The sequence below is a fragment of the Oncorhynchus nerka genome, linkage group LG1, assembly GCF_034236695.1.
Source record: "Oncorhynchus nerka isolate Pitt River linkage group LG1, Oner_Uvic_2.0, whole genome shotgun sequence".
NCBI classification, from domain to species: domain Eukaryota; kingdom Metazoa; phylum Chordata; class Actinopteri; order Salmoniformes; family Salmonidae; genus Oncorhynchus; species Oncorhynchus nerka.
The window spans coordinates 32814568-32828277 of NC_088396.1; the positions used below are offsets into that span (position 1 = coordinate 32814568).

A 13710-nucleotide genomic window follows, 5' to 3' on the forward strand; every position below is an offset into this window, starting at 1 on the left:
GTAACAGTTCTAAGATGGAGCGACCTCCTCCTCACCCTAGCCTGCTGAGAGGATTCAGAGAGAGCAGAACGTTATGAAAGGATTAGAGGCTCGTTCTCTATTCCCCCTCTGTCTCTCCTCTCAGAACCCTCCCTCGTTCAGCCTCCCAGACCTCCATAGCAGACTGATGTAAAAATATCAGAGAAAGAAAGCTGCAGCAGCAATCACTCGACAGCTGAGTGCTTTTGCATCTCAGCATATTAGAGATGCTCCCAAATCAATGGGACGCTGGAGGCTGTCACAAATAAAGTGTAGGATTCAGACTGTTAGAAACGTTCTCCAAGGAAAATATTCCTCATGTTGAAATTTGTGACGTTTTTTTTGCTCTCCATCTGCACAAATTAGAGGTGGTATTATTGTCCTCTCTTCACATAGGGCCTAACTATCAAACATCACTTCCTCTTCTTTGGTGAGGTATGAGTATGCCATTTCCTGTTCTGCCCCCTCCTTCCTGTGTAAGCCTTTGGTAGTGTCTCATATCAATGTCAGTGTTAGTTAGCGTTCCATCTGAATGGAGTGGCTTTGTTCTGCCCTGCTTTGCTTTGGATGCTGCCCCCTGTTCCTTCTTAAGCTGTTCTCCCTCCTGTCCCCTGGAAACTACTAAAGAGAAATGCTGAAATCTATAATATAACTTTAAAGCTGTTTTTGTGTTAAGCCACCCCACTGAAAGAGAGTTAGGTCTGACACAGCAAAAGACAGCATTATATCCACACGCTTCCCTTATCAACCCCTGTGTGGGCGCGCAGCTACCCAGGACTGCCGCGCAGAAGAAATATTAGCGCGCGCAGAGAAGCACATCGACAGCACTAGGATTCTATTTCATTGACAGGCATGGTTCTACACAAACCTGTGCACCATAACCAATCAGAGCTGCAGTAGGCCGATATGCAAAAATACCATTGCCATATATGGATCTGTGCCATTCACTTTTAACTGGACTGTTTTTACAGCATGGGCGGTTGTGAGTAGATGTGTAGCGACATGTGCACATTTGTACATTTGTTCATATCCTTAGTGAGTTATTAGCCCAGTTATAGATCATTTGTTCATATCCTTAGTCAGTTATAGATCATTTGTTCATATCCTTAGTGAGTTATTAGCCCAGTTATAGATCATTTGTTCATATCCTTAGTGAGTTATTAGCCCAGTTATAGATCATTTGTAGTCAGCAATGCGGGAGTGATTACTTCCTACAAGAGCACAAAACGTGTGCATTTCTAGACATCTTTGAAAAGCAAGTTAGCTAAAGCTCAATTTTCTGTCTTAAAGGGGGCAGTGTTGTATTTTGAGACAGGCCTGAATAAGCTAAGTAGCCAATAGACAGAGGGTAGCATAATTTGTCTGATTCTCTGAAATAATGTTATGGGATTAATTATGAGTTTTATTTAGTAAAATGGTTTCTTGCATCAAACAACACAACAACATTTTCAGTCACCTCCTTGTCTGAAGGACAATAATGTCAAGCCCTGCATGTTTTTTCAAAGGTCTCATGGAATGTAGGCCTACATTGAACACCACACATTGGCTGTTACTGTAGGCTGTATGATAGAACAGCAATTTCCATGTAAAAATGTTATGGGATACATTGTCTCCATTGTTTTTAATGGTAAGCCACTCTGGTAGGCCTACGTTATGATCAAATAGCCACAGTAGCCTACTTGACCACTGTTAAAATTAACTTAAAGCGGGTACAGCCTTAGTGTTCACAGTAAAAGCAGGCACAGAATTTTCTGCGCTCAGCAGACCTGAAATTTGCTCAGTGATGAAAACCATTTGAGGGAAGATTGGTGTGGATATAATGCTGTCTTTTGTTGTGTCAGACCCAACTCACTTTCAGTGGTTTGGCTTTACGCAGTGTGAGTATGCAGGGACATAGTTTGGGGACTTTCTAGGGACATCTTAACAGTGTGTGTCTAGCTTTTGTGCTCCTGGCACCCCTATGTCACACACTCTTGTACACATACACCCTCCGAGAGTGTGTATGTGCCCGTAGAGTGTGTTTGTAAGCAGGCATCTGTATGTGTGGAAGGTTCCTGTGAGGACAACGTCCAGGTCTCCAGTACTGTCACGCAGGGACTCTCCTCTACATGGCAACTCCAATGCCACGCCTAACAACCCGGCGGGCCAGAGGAACGCCTGCAGGTACCTTTTCACATCCCTCCATTTATCTTTTTCTCTGTCTCGTTTTCTTTTTCTCTCTTTCGATCGATCCTTTTTGCTTTATTTTGTTGTCGCTCTGTCTGTCTCTCCCTCCGTCTATCCCTCTGTTCACCACTCCACCATCTCCACTTCTATTCGGGTTGTTAGTACTGGGTGGCAGGTAGTCTAGTGGTTAAGAGCTTTAGGCCAGTAACCGAGTGGTCGCTGGTTCGAATCCCTGAGCGGGCCCCGGTGTAATAATCTTCTGTTCTGCCCTTGAGCAAGGCAGTTAACCTCCAACAACTGCTCCCCAGGTGATGATGATGTGGATGTTGATTAAGGCATCCCCCCACACCTCTCTTATTCAGGGAGGTTGGGTTAAATGCAGAAGAAGTTGAATGCATTCAATGTGCAACTGACTAGGTATCCCCTTTCTCTAATGTAAAACCTCTACACTGTGTGTCTATCTGTTCCCTGTAGAGCCCTCTTCTCAATGTGTGGATACTGGGTTGGATTTATGTAACATTACTTACTGTTCTGCCATGCGTTACATATCCTTGTCTCCTATGTGTGTGTGCACTGTCACACACACTCTTCCCTTCTTAGCATGTCTCTATAATGCTGAGCGTCATCTCTTTGAGACTATGCATGTCTGTGTCTATGGAAATGTATGTGTGTTTCTTTATGGGTCTGTCTATTAATATATACTGTATGTATTTGTATACATGTCTATATGTAAAGAATGTGTGTGTATGTAAAGTATTAGATAGGTACACCCATCTAGTATTGGGTTGGACCCCCCTTTGCCCCCAGAACAGTCTGAATTCTTCGGGGCATGGAAACATTGCTCAATTGGTATCAGGGGACCTAACGTGTGCCAAGAAAACATTGCCCACACCAATGACACCAGCCAATACAGTTGACACCTGTCAGGATGGGGCCATGTTCTCCTGACTATCATCAGCATGACTCAACAGGAACCAGGATTTGTTGGACCAGGCAATGTTTTTCCACTCCTCAAGTGTTGAGTGTTGGTGATCGCATGCCCACTGGAGTCACTTCTTCTTGTTTTTAGCTGATAGGAGTGAACCCAGTGTGGTCGTCTGCTGCAATAGCCCATCCATGATAAAGACTGATGAGTTGTGCGTTCCGAGATTATGTTCTGCATACCACTATTGTACTCCGCCGTTATTTGCCTGTTTGTGGCCCACCTGTTAGATTGCATGACTGCCATTCTCCTTCGACCTCTCAACAAGCTGTTTTCACCAACAGGACTGCCGCTGACTGGATGTTTTTTGTTTGTCACACCATTCTCTGTAAACCCTAGACACTGTCGTGCGTGAAAAGCCCAGGAAGCCAGCTGTTACTGAGATACTGGAACCGGTGCGCCTGTCACCGATCATACCACACTCAGTCACTTAGGTTACTCATTTTGCCCATTCTAATATTCAATCGAACAGTAACTGAATGCCTCGATGCCTTTCTGCCTGCTTTATATAGCAAGCCACGGCCACCTGAATCACTGTCTGTAGGAGTGAACAATTTTTGTGAACGGGATGGTGTAGCTAATAAACTGACCACTGAGTGTATGTAAAGTACTGTGTGTGTATGTAAAGTATGTGTGTCTATACAGTATGTAAAGTATGTATGTCTGTAAAGTATGTCTATACAGTATGTAAAGGTTGTAGGTCTATATGTAACGGTTGTGTGTCTATACAGTATGTAAAGTTGTGTGTGTATGTGTAAAAGTTGTGTGTCTATACTATAACAACCCCTCTCTGTTTCTCTCCACAGTGCTGCAGCAGAGCCGCGTCTGCTGTGGGAGCGGGTGGAGAAACTGGTTCCCAGGCCAACGAGTGGCAGTGGTAGTACTTGCAGCTCCTCCGGCTCCAGTAACTCCAGCTCCCAGCCCAGCTCTCACAGTGGCTCAGGGGAGAGGTTCAGAGCCCGCTGTGAGTCTGATATTGCCCTGATACACACATGCATTCATAGTCTCACGCATAGTTTCCTACATGCACAATCTCAAGACACACACACACACACACATAATTACTCTTTACAAAGTACTCACATTTACAATTAAATTCTTGGCACAATTCTCCACATAGCTCTTTAATTTACTGACCGGTACCCCCCACTGTCCCCCTCTCAGCCTCATCAAAGTCTGAGGGTTCTCCCCTCCAGCATCCAGAGCATGCTGGGAAAAAACCTGAGGAGAGGAAGGAGTCTGTCAGAACTAACCGACTGGCGGTGAGACCTTAACCCCGTGAAACTAGTGGTCTACCTAGTGTACTAACTAGTGTTGAACTACACTAAGTGTTGTGACACTTCAGAAAGCGGTGGAATTACGTTTTGAGTGGGAATGATGGTTTTACAATAATCTGACATAGTTCTTTGTGTGTGTGTTTGTTTCGCCCTCTGCGCTGTGGATTACCGGTACTTGTGAATTCTGTAGGGGGAAGTGGTAAGCTAGAATGAAATGGGGTGGGTATTTGTACTGAAGATCTCATTGGCTGAAGGGTTCTGTACTAATGGCTTGCCTCTCTCCTGATTGGTGCTATTTTACTCATGTTCCTTTTAACCTCAATCTCCTCCCCTCATACTTGTTATTTCTTTCTATTGGATCATTCAATCACTCACATACTTGCAGCCCCTTCCTTCCTTGTATGCTTGGGTCTGGTCACTTGATGGACTCACTAACCTCTTCTAGCCTTGTGGACACATTGGCAGTATGGCAGCAGTGTATGTACTTACTCATCTCTTTTCTCATATCCTATTGGCTTTGCTACTCACCGGCCGGCTCTTCATTGGCTGGCGCACCTGTGACCTCACTTCTTCCCCCAGCAGCTTCCTGCAGCCTGTCTCCTGCATTTAACCCTGCGAGTGACCTGGTAACACATCCACAACCCGGAAAGAGAGCTAAAAAAGAGAGAGAGCGCAAGACTGAAAGAAAGAGAGAGAAAGGAATGGAAGCATAGTTTGACCTGTGACCCCCCCCTCTGACCCCCCCAGGACCTGACCGCGCTGGCCAAAGAGCTGCGTGTGGTGGAGGACGTGCAACGCCCCCACAAGGTGACAGACTACTCCTCATCTAGTGAGGAGTCGGGGACCACGGATGAGGATGAGGATGATGAAGAGGTAGACCAGGAGGGAGGAGAGGAGTCTACCTCAGGACCAGAGGATTCTCACGCTGTGTATGTAGAGGAGGACAACTGAACCCTAACCCTTCTCACAATGAGTACAGTTACATGCACACAATAATACAATTGTTGTGAATAGTCAGATTAATATAAGAGTTTTATTTAAACGTTAACATGCTTTGCAAGAATAACGATTTCCCTAATAATCCTGTTTACATGGACACATCTGAAATCAGGCTACCCGATGGGATAAATGCCCAGAATCACCAATCAAAATAAACATTCTACCACAGCGACCATATTATTTTTGGGACAACTATTTGATTCTTAGATCGGACATATTAAAGTGTGTATGTGAAAACTATTTCTAAGATGCATACTTTGTTTTTCCAAACTCATTTCACTTGCGCAAAAGAAGGAAGGTTGCGCTACTCGTGCTAGCACATGCACAGATCAACTGCACAGCTGGAACTCTAAGGCATTTACATGTCCTAATAATTAGAAAGACTGCTCAGAAAACCAGGTGTTTAATCGTTGTATGCTTACTTCGATTATGACCTTACGCTGATTTAAAATGAGCAGTTAGGTGTTTACTTGACTATTGCCATACTCAGCCTAGTGCCATAATCAGTTTAAAATCAAATTATTAGTGTGCATTTAAACATACTCAATGACATCATATTGTGATGACATTTGAGCTTGTGATTGCAGTGAAGGAAAAGTCTGGTCATTATAACTAGGACTGGGAATTGCCAGGGACCTCAAGATACGATAATATCACCATACTTCGGTGCCAATATGATGTGTATTAGGATTATTTTTGTATTGCGATTCGATGGTCTAAACCATACGTCTGCTGCAGAGAGACAAGAGAGAGCCTTGAGAAAACGAGCTTTGATCAGTCATGGAAATAAAAGTGCTGAAAACGAATTGGCTCCCAACATAAAACGAAGATGGAGAACAAGCTAGGAAGGAAAAATACTGGAGTTTTGGTGCAGGAACAGAAAACTAGTGCAAAAATAATATTGCCATATTGTGAAAACGATACCATATATCATCAAAAATAATTTCCCGATATGTAACTGTATGGATTTTTCCCCCCAGCACTAACCATCTTCCTGGTTCTCTGTTTATTCGACCTACTCCACCAGCTCCTCCAGACTAAGCAACGGAGAGATGGAATCGGTGAAGACCTTGATCGTTCACGTCGAGGGCGAGAGTGACTCTAAAACCACACCCTGTAAAGATGACACTCTGATCGTCAGACCGGTAAGGCCAACACCCAGGCCATGCCGTCCACCTCTCTTATAACAACATATCAGTCACACCCTGTAAAGATGACACTCTGATCGTCAGACCGGTAAGGCCAACACCCAGGCCATGCCGTCCACCTCTCTTATAACAACATATCAGTCACACCCTGTAAAGATGACACTCTGATCGTCAGACCGGTAAGGCCAACACCCAGGCCATGCCGTCCACCTCTCTTATAACAACATATCAGTCACACCCTGTAAAGATGACACTCTGATCGTCAGACCGGTAAGGCCAACACCCAGGCCATGCCGTCCATCTCTCTTATAACAACATATCAGTCACACCCTGTAAAGATGACACTCTGATGGTCAGACCGGTAAGGCCAACACCCAGGCCATGCCGTCCATCTCTCTTATAACAACATATCAGTCACACCCTGTAAAGATGACACTCTGATGGTCAGACCGGTAAGGCCAACACCCAGGCCATGCCGTCCACCTCTCTTATAACAACATATCAGTCACACCCTGTAAAGATGACACTCTGATGGTCAGACCGGTAAGGCCAACACCCAGGCCATGCCGTCCACCTCTCTTATAACAACATATCAGTCACACCCTGTAAAGATGACACTCTGATCGTCAGACCGGTAAGGCCAACACCCAGGCCATGCCGTCCACCTCTCTTATAACAACATATCAGTCACACACTGTAAACCTTTTAGTTATTTTATTGTGGTATTTCATTTACTAATTTGTCCCCCTATAGTTTACCCACTGTGTTTGATATTGTGTTGGACCTCATCTTATTTGTTCTGTCATTGTTTACTTTGTGTTGCTGGTGAAGGGGTTTGGGTTGGAGTGGAAAGGGGTCAGTTAGCCTGGAGAAATGGACCTACTCCAAGTATTAACCACCCGCTCCCCCATTAGATGACAGTATAAAGGCTAGATGGAAGTCCTGCAACAGATTGAACATCATAAAATGGCTCCACTAAAGTCATAGAAATCATTTATTAATAAATGTAAACAAAATTATTACACTTTTGGTGTCTGTTGTTGACCATTTTCTTTTACTTAATCCTCAATTGAATGTGTCTGAAGTCTCTTACAGTAGTAGACTGTAGCTTCAGTAGACTACTTTACTAGACTACTTTACTAGACTACTTTAGTAGACTAGTCTTCCCTTAACACAATAGCCAATAGAATCCCTCCACCGCAGAGAAAGAAATCTAGACCCAAAGTGTGCACCTGTTCTTACTTCCAGAGTACAGGTGACAACAAAAAGCGACCTGCCCCCAGCCCTGGTCATGGCCCTGTCCCTGGGTTTAACACCAGCCCCGGGCTGATTCGCCCTGCCCTCCAGGGCCTTCCAGGCCTCCAAGGCCACCCTGGTCTCCAAGGCCACCCTGGTCTCCAAGGCCACCCTGGTCTCCAAGGCCACCAGGAGAAAAATGGCTTTGTGGGCCGCATTCACCTCCTGCCTGACCTGATCCAGCAGAGCCACCACTCCCCCTCCTCCTCTGCCTCCTCCTCTCCCTCCTCCTCCAGCATGGCGAGCCCCACCATGTCCATGTCCCCCCAGAGCCCCCTGGACAAGCTCAGCATACTCCTGGAGGTATGTCCCTCAGCCCCCCTCTGACCCCTGGTCCTCCTTCAGGCCTGGGTCTGCAAGGAGCACCCTCTGCTGGTTGCATCTGCTCTCTCTCTGGCCACCTAGTGGTGCTCTTTATTGTTTCCTTTTTCTGAGTGCGACGACTAATCTAGTTTCCTCCCAGCTCTGTAGGTAAGGTGGTGTGGTGATGGATCATTTTTGTTGCTCCCTCTGAAAAAATATTTTTTTGAGAAGTTTCTGGTATTTGACATATTTTTTTCTTTTTGAGACTATATTAGGTTGCACTGGCTTGCATGTTCTTGGAGGCCCATTACAGGTATTCCTTTAGCCCTAAGATCTCCATCTCTGATTATTATTTGTTTATTTTAATCAGTCAGATCGTTAAAGACATATTCCAGAAACCCTCAAGACTAGGCTACAACGTAGCATATTTCATGAATAAGCACTGGCAATTGCTTTACCATAAAAAGCCATTCCTTTAAATATATTTTTGTTCCTCAGATTTTGTTTTTACCTGAACATTCCATCTGTTTTACTTTTACCCACCTCTTGTTTTTGCCTTGTTCACTTTACTTCAAAGTGTGATTTTGTGAAATTCTCCCTATGCCTGATAGCTGCATGCTCCTAACATCTGCCTCAATTTCTTGCTTCCGTCTTTCAACATTTCTCTTTGGTAGTCTTTGAACTTTATGTTGAACTTATACAGTGCCTTAGGAAAGTATTCAGACCCGTTGACTTTTTCCTCATTCTTCTACGTTACAGCCTTATTCTAAAATGGATTAAACAAAATAAAAAAAATCCTCAGCAATATACACAAAATACTACATAATGACATACTGAAAACAGGTTTTTAGAAATTGTATTTATTTATATAAGTATTCAGCCCCTTTGCTATGAGATGCAAAATTGAGCTCAGGTGCATCCTGTTTCCATGGATCATCCTTGAGATGTTTCTACAACTTGATTCAAGTCTGTCTGTGGTAAATTCAATTGATTGGACATGATTTGGAAAGGCACACACCTGTCTATATAAGGTCCCACAGTTGACAGTGCATGTCAGAGCAAAAACCAAACCATAAGGTCAAAGGAATTGTCCGTAGAGCTCCGAGACAGGATTATGTCAAGGCACAGATCTGGGAAAGGGTACCAAAAAATGTCTGCAGCATTGAAGGACCCCAAGAACACAGTGGCCTCCAACATTCTTAAATGGAAGAGGTTTGGAACTACCAAGACTCTTCTTAGAGCTGGCCTAGAGCTGGCTGTCCGGCCAAATTGAGCAATCGGGGGAGAAGGGCCTTTGTCAGGGAGGTGACCAACAACCCAATGGTCACTCTGACAGGGCTTTAGAGTTCCTCTGTAGAGATAGGAGAACCTTCCAAAATGACAACCATCTCTGCAGCACTCCACCAATCAAGCCTTTATGGTAGAGTGGTTAGGCAGAATCCACTCCTCAGTAAAATGCACATGACAGCCCGCTTGGAGTTTTCCAAAAGACACCTAATGACTCTCAGACCATGACAAACAAGATTCTCTGGTTTGCTGAAAACAAGATTGAACTCTTTGGCCTGCATGCCAAGCGTCACATCTGGAGGAAACCTGTCACCATCCCTACGGTGAAGCATGGTGGTGGCAGCATCATGCTGTGGGGATGTTTTTCAGCATCAGGGACTAGGAGGCTAGTCAAGATTAAGGCAAATATGAACGGAGCAAAGTACAGAGAGATCCTTGATGAAAACCTGCTCCAGAGAGCTCAGGACCTCCGACTGGGGTGAAGGTTAGTCTTCCAACAGGACAATGACCCTAAGCACACAGCCAAGACAACACATGAGTCGCTTCGGGGCAAGTGTCTGAATGTCTGAGTGGCCCAGCCAGAGCCCGGACTTGAACCCGATCAAACATCTCTGAAGAGACCTGAAAATAGCTGTGCAGCAACGCTCCTCATCCAACCTGAGAGTTTGAAAAGATCTGCAGAGAAGAATGGGAAAAACTCCCCAAATACAGGTGTGCCAAGCTTGTAACGTCATACCCAAGAAGACACAAGAAGACACAATCGCTGCCAAAGGTTTTTTTAATACATTTGCTAACACTTCTAAAAACCTGTTTATGCTTTATCATGACGGGGTATTGTGTGTAGATTTGATGAGGGGGAAAAAACATTTAATACATTTTAGAATAAGGCTGTAACATAACAAAATGTGGAAAAAGTCAAGGAGTCTGATTACTTTCCAAAGGCACTGTATATTTCATATTGCACACACTGCTGCCATTGTTGTCTTGGTCTATGAGTTGGCAGGTAAGTCAATGTCATAATGGTAGAAATACATGTGATTCTATGTATCCTCATTGTTGTTCTATTCTCCTACTCCTCTAGAGTCATTCTGTCAGCAACACAATGCAGAAACACAAGTCCTCCTCCTCCTTCACTCCTTTTATCGATCCACGCCTCCTCCAGGTCTCTACATCCGGCGCAGCTCTCAACAACCTGGGTAAACCCGTTCTCCCAGCCCCCCTATTGGATGACAAGTCCCCTTCAGTAGTATCTGAGTGGTTACCTCCAGTGTCAATCAACCTGGTGTTAGATTCTGAGGCAACACCAGAGAACACCTGTTTATAACTGACAAAAGTTATATAAATGTATACTAAATATAACTGAATCTATATGATAGTAAAACATAATCTGCTTGTATTTACACTCAATCCCTTCCTTGTCCTCTGCAGCTTTTGGGAACGACGCCAGGCTGGCGGAGGCACTGAGGGCGGACCCGTCACGTAAAGGCTCCGTGGTCAATGTGAACCCTGTCAACACACGACCGCAGAGTGACACCCCAGAGATCCGCAAGTACAAGAAGAGGTTCAACTCTGAGATCCTGTGTGCTGCGCTCTGGGGTGAGTTGTCACAATTATCTCTGCTATGTAGTTATCTCAGTCATTTCAGTCTTCGCCACAGGTGGCAGCAAACTAAAGGCGAAAGTGTTTGTAGGAGTGAACCTGCTGGTGGGGACAGAGAGTGGTCTGATGCTGCTGGATCGTAGCGGTCAGGGGAAGGTGTATCCCCTCATCAGCCGACGCCGCTTCCAACAAATGGATGTCCTAGAGGGACTCAACGTCCTGGTTACTATATCAGGTTTGTACACGCTATACATATAGTTACTACACACACTATACATGCACAGTTACTACACATAGTTGAAGTCGGAAGTTTACATACACTTAGGTTGGAGTCATTAAAACTTGTTTTTCAACCACTTCCCAAATTTCTTGTTATCAAACCATAGTTTTGGCAAGTCGGTTAGGACATCTACTTTGTGCATGACACAAGTCATTTTTCCAAAAATTGTTTACAGACAGATTATTTCACTTATAATTCACTGTATCATAATTCCAGTAGGTCAGAAGTTTACATACACTAAGTTGACTGTACCTTTAAACGTCTTGGAAAATTCCAGAAAATGATGTCATGGCTTTAGAAGCTTCTGATAGACTAATTCAAATCAAATCAAATGTATTTATATAGCCCTTCGTACATCAGCTGATATTTCAAATTGCTGTACAAAAACCCAGCCTAAAACCCCAAACAGCAAGCAATGCAGGTGTAGAATCACGGTGGCTAGGAAAAAATCCCTAGAAAGGCCAAAACCTAGGAAGTGTGTGCTGGGTGGAGATTATAACAGAACATGGCCAAGATGTTCAAATGTTCATAGATGACCAGCAGGGTCAAATAATAATAATCACAGTAGTTGTCGAGGGTGCAGCAAGTCAGCACCTCAGGAGTAAATGTCAGTTGGCTTTTCATAGCCGATCATTCAGAGTATCTCTACCACTCCTGCTGTCTCTAGATATTTGAAAACAGCAGGTCTGGTACAGGTAGCACGTCCGGTGAACAGGTCGGGATTCCATAGCCACAGGCAGAACAGTTGAAACTGGAGCAGCAGCACGGCCAGGTGGACTAGGGACAGCAAAGAGTCATCATGGGGCGGCAGGGTAGCCTAGTGGTTAGAGCGTTGGACTAGTAACTGGAAGGTTGCAAGTTCAAACCCCCGAGCTGACAAGGTACAAATCTGTCGTTCTGCCCCTGAACAGGCAGTTAACCTACTGTTCCTAGGCCATCATTGAAAATAAGAATTTGTTCTTAACTGACTTGCCTGGCTAAATAAAGGTAAAATAAAAAAATTAAATTCCAGGTAGTCCTGAGGCTTGGTCCTAGGGCTCAGGTTCTCCTCCGAAAGAGAAAGAGAGATAGAGAGAGCATACTTAAATTCACACAGGACACAGGATCAGACAGTTGAAGTACTCCAGATACAGTGGGGCAAAAAAGTATTTAGTCAGCCACCAATTGTGCAAGTTCTCCCACTTAAAAAGATGAGAGAGGCCTGTAATTGTCATCATAGGTACACTTCAACTATGACAGACAAAATGAGAAAAAATAAATACAGAAAATCACATTGTAGGATTTTTAATGAATTTATTTGCAAATTATGGTGGAAAATAAGTATTTGGTCACCTACAAACAAGCAAGATTTCTGCCGCTCAGCATGGAAGAAGCCACTGATCCAAAACTGCCATAAAAAAGCCAGACTACGGTTTGCAATTGCACATGGGGACAAAGATTGTACTTTTTGGAGAAATGTCCTCTGGTCTGATGAAGCAAAAATAGAACTGTTTGGCCATAATGACCATCGTTATGTTTGGAGGAAAATGGGGGACGCTTGCAGACCGAAGAACACCATCCCAACCGTGAAGCACGGGGTGGCAGCCTCATGTTGTTTGGGTGCTTTGCTACAGGAGGGACTGGTGCACTTCACAAAATAGATGACATCATGAGGGAGGAAAATTATGTGGATATATTGAAGCAACATCTCAAGACATCAGTCAGGAAGTTAAAGCTTGGTCGCAAATGGGTCTTCCAAATGGACAATGACCCCAAGCATACTTCCAAAGTTGTGGCAAAATGGCTTAAGGACAACAAAGTCAAGGTATTGGAGTGGCCATCACAAAGCCCTGACCTCAACCTGTAAAACATTTGTGGGCAGAACTGAAAAAGTGTGTGCGAGCAAGGAAGCCTACAATCGTGACTCCGTTACACTGGCTCTGTCAGGAGGAATGGGTCAAAATTCACTCAACTTATTGTGGGAAGCTTGTGGAAGGCTACCCAAAACGTTTGACCCAAGTTAAACAATTTAAAGGCAATGCTACCAAATACTAATTGAGTGTATGTAAAATTCTGACCCACTGGGAATGTGATGAAAGAATTTGAAGCTGAAATAAATAATTATCTCTATTATTATTATTCTGACATTTCACATTCTTAAAATAAAGTGGTGATCCTAACTGACCTAAAACAGGGAATTTTTACTAGGATTAAATGTCAGGAATTGTGAAAAACTGAGTTTAAATGTATTTGGCTAAGGTGTATGTAAACTTCCAACTTCAACTGTACACGGGACAACACAGACATGCAAACACTGTCGTATGAAATTCAGTACTGACAGAGACTTGGTCATTTCTTCAAACAATCATCTTTATT

General features: G+C 44.0%; 1 protein-coding gene across 10 annotated transcripts in view; it reads left to right on the top strand.

The window, feature by feature from the left end:
- Window positions 1-13710, top strand: part of LOC115129434 (mitogen-activated protein kinase kinase kinase kinase 4-like) — a 97838-nt gene that overhangs the window by 67716 nt on the left and 16412 nt on the right. For 3 of the 10 annotated variants that reach the window (XM_029659780.2, XM_065018211.1, XM_065018220.1), the window contains 10 exons: window positions 415-453; window positions 2069-2181; window positions 3973-4130; window positions 4331-4428; window positions 5191-5372; window positions 6470-6587; window positions 7839-8189; window positions 10558-10672; window positions 10905-11072; window positions 11167-11310. In XM_029659780.2, the coding sequence (XP_029515640.1) occupies window positions 415-453; window positions 2069-2181; window positions 3973-4130; window positions 4331-4428; window positions 5191-5372; window positions 6470-6587; window positions 7839-8189; window positions 10558-10672; window positions 10905-11072; window positions 11167-11310 (1486 nt within the window). The remainder of the gene's footprint in view (window positions 1-414; window positions 454-2068; window positions 2182-3972; window positions 4131-4330; window positions 4429-5190; window positions 5373-6469; window positions 6588-7838; window positions 8190-10557; window positions 10673-10904; window positions 11073-11166; window positions 11311-13710) is intronic. The other 7 variants (XM_029659806.2, XM_065018216.1, XM_065018218.1 and 4 more) reach the window with 4 other exon arrangements.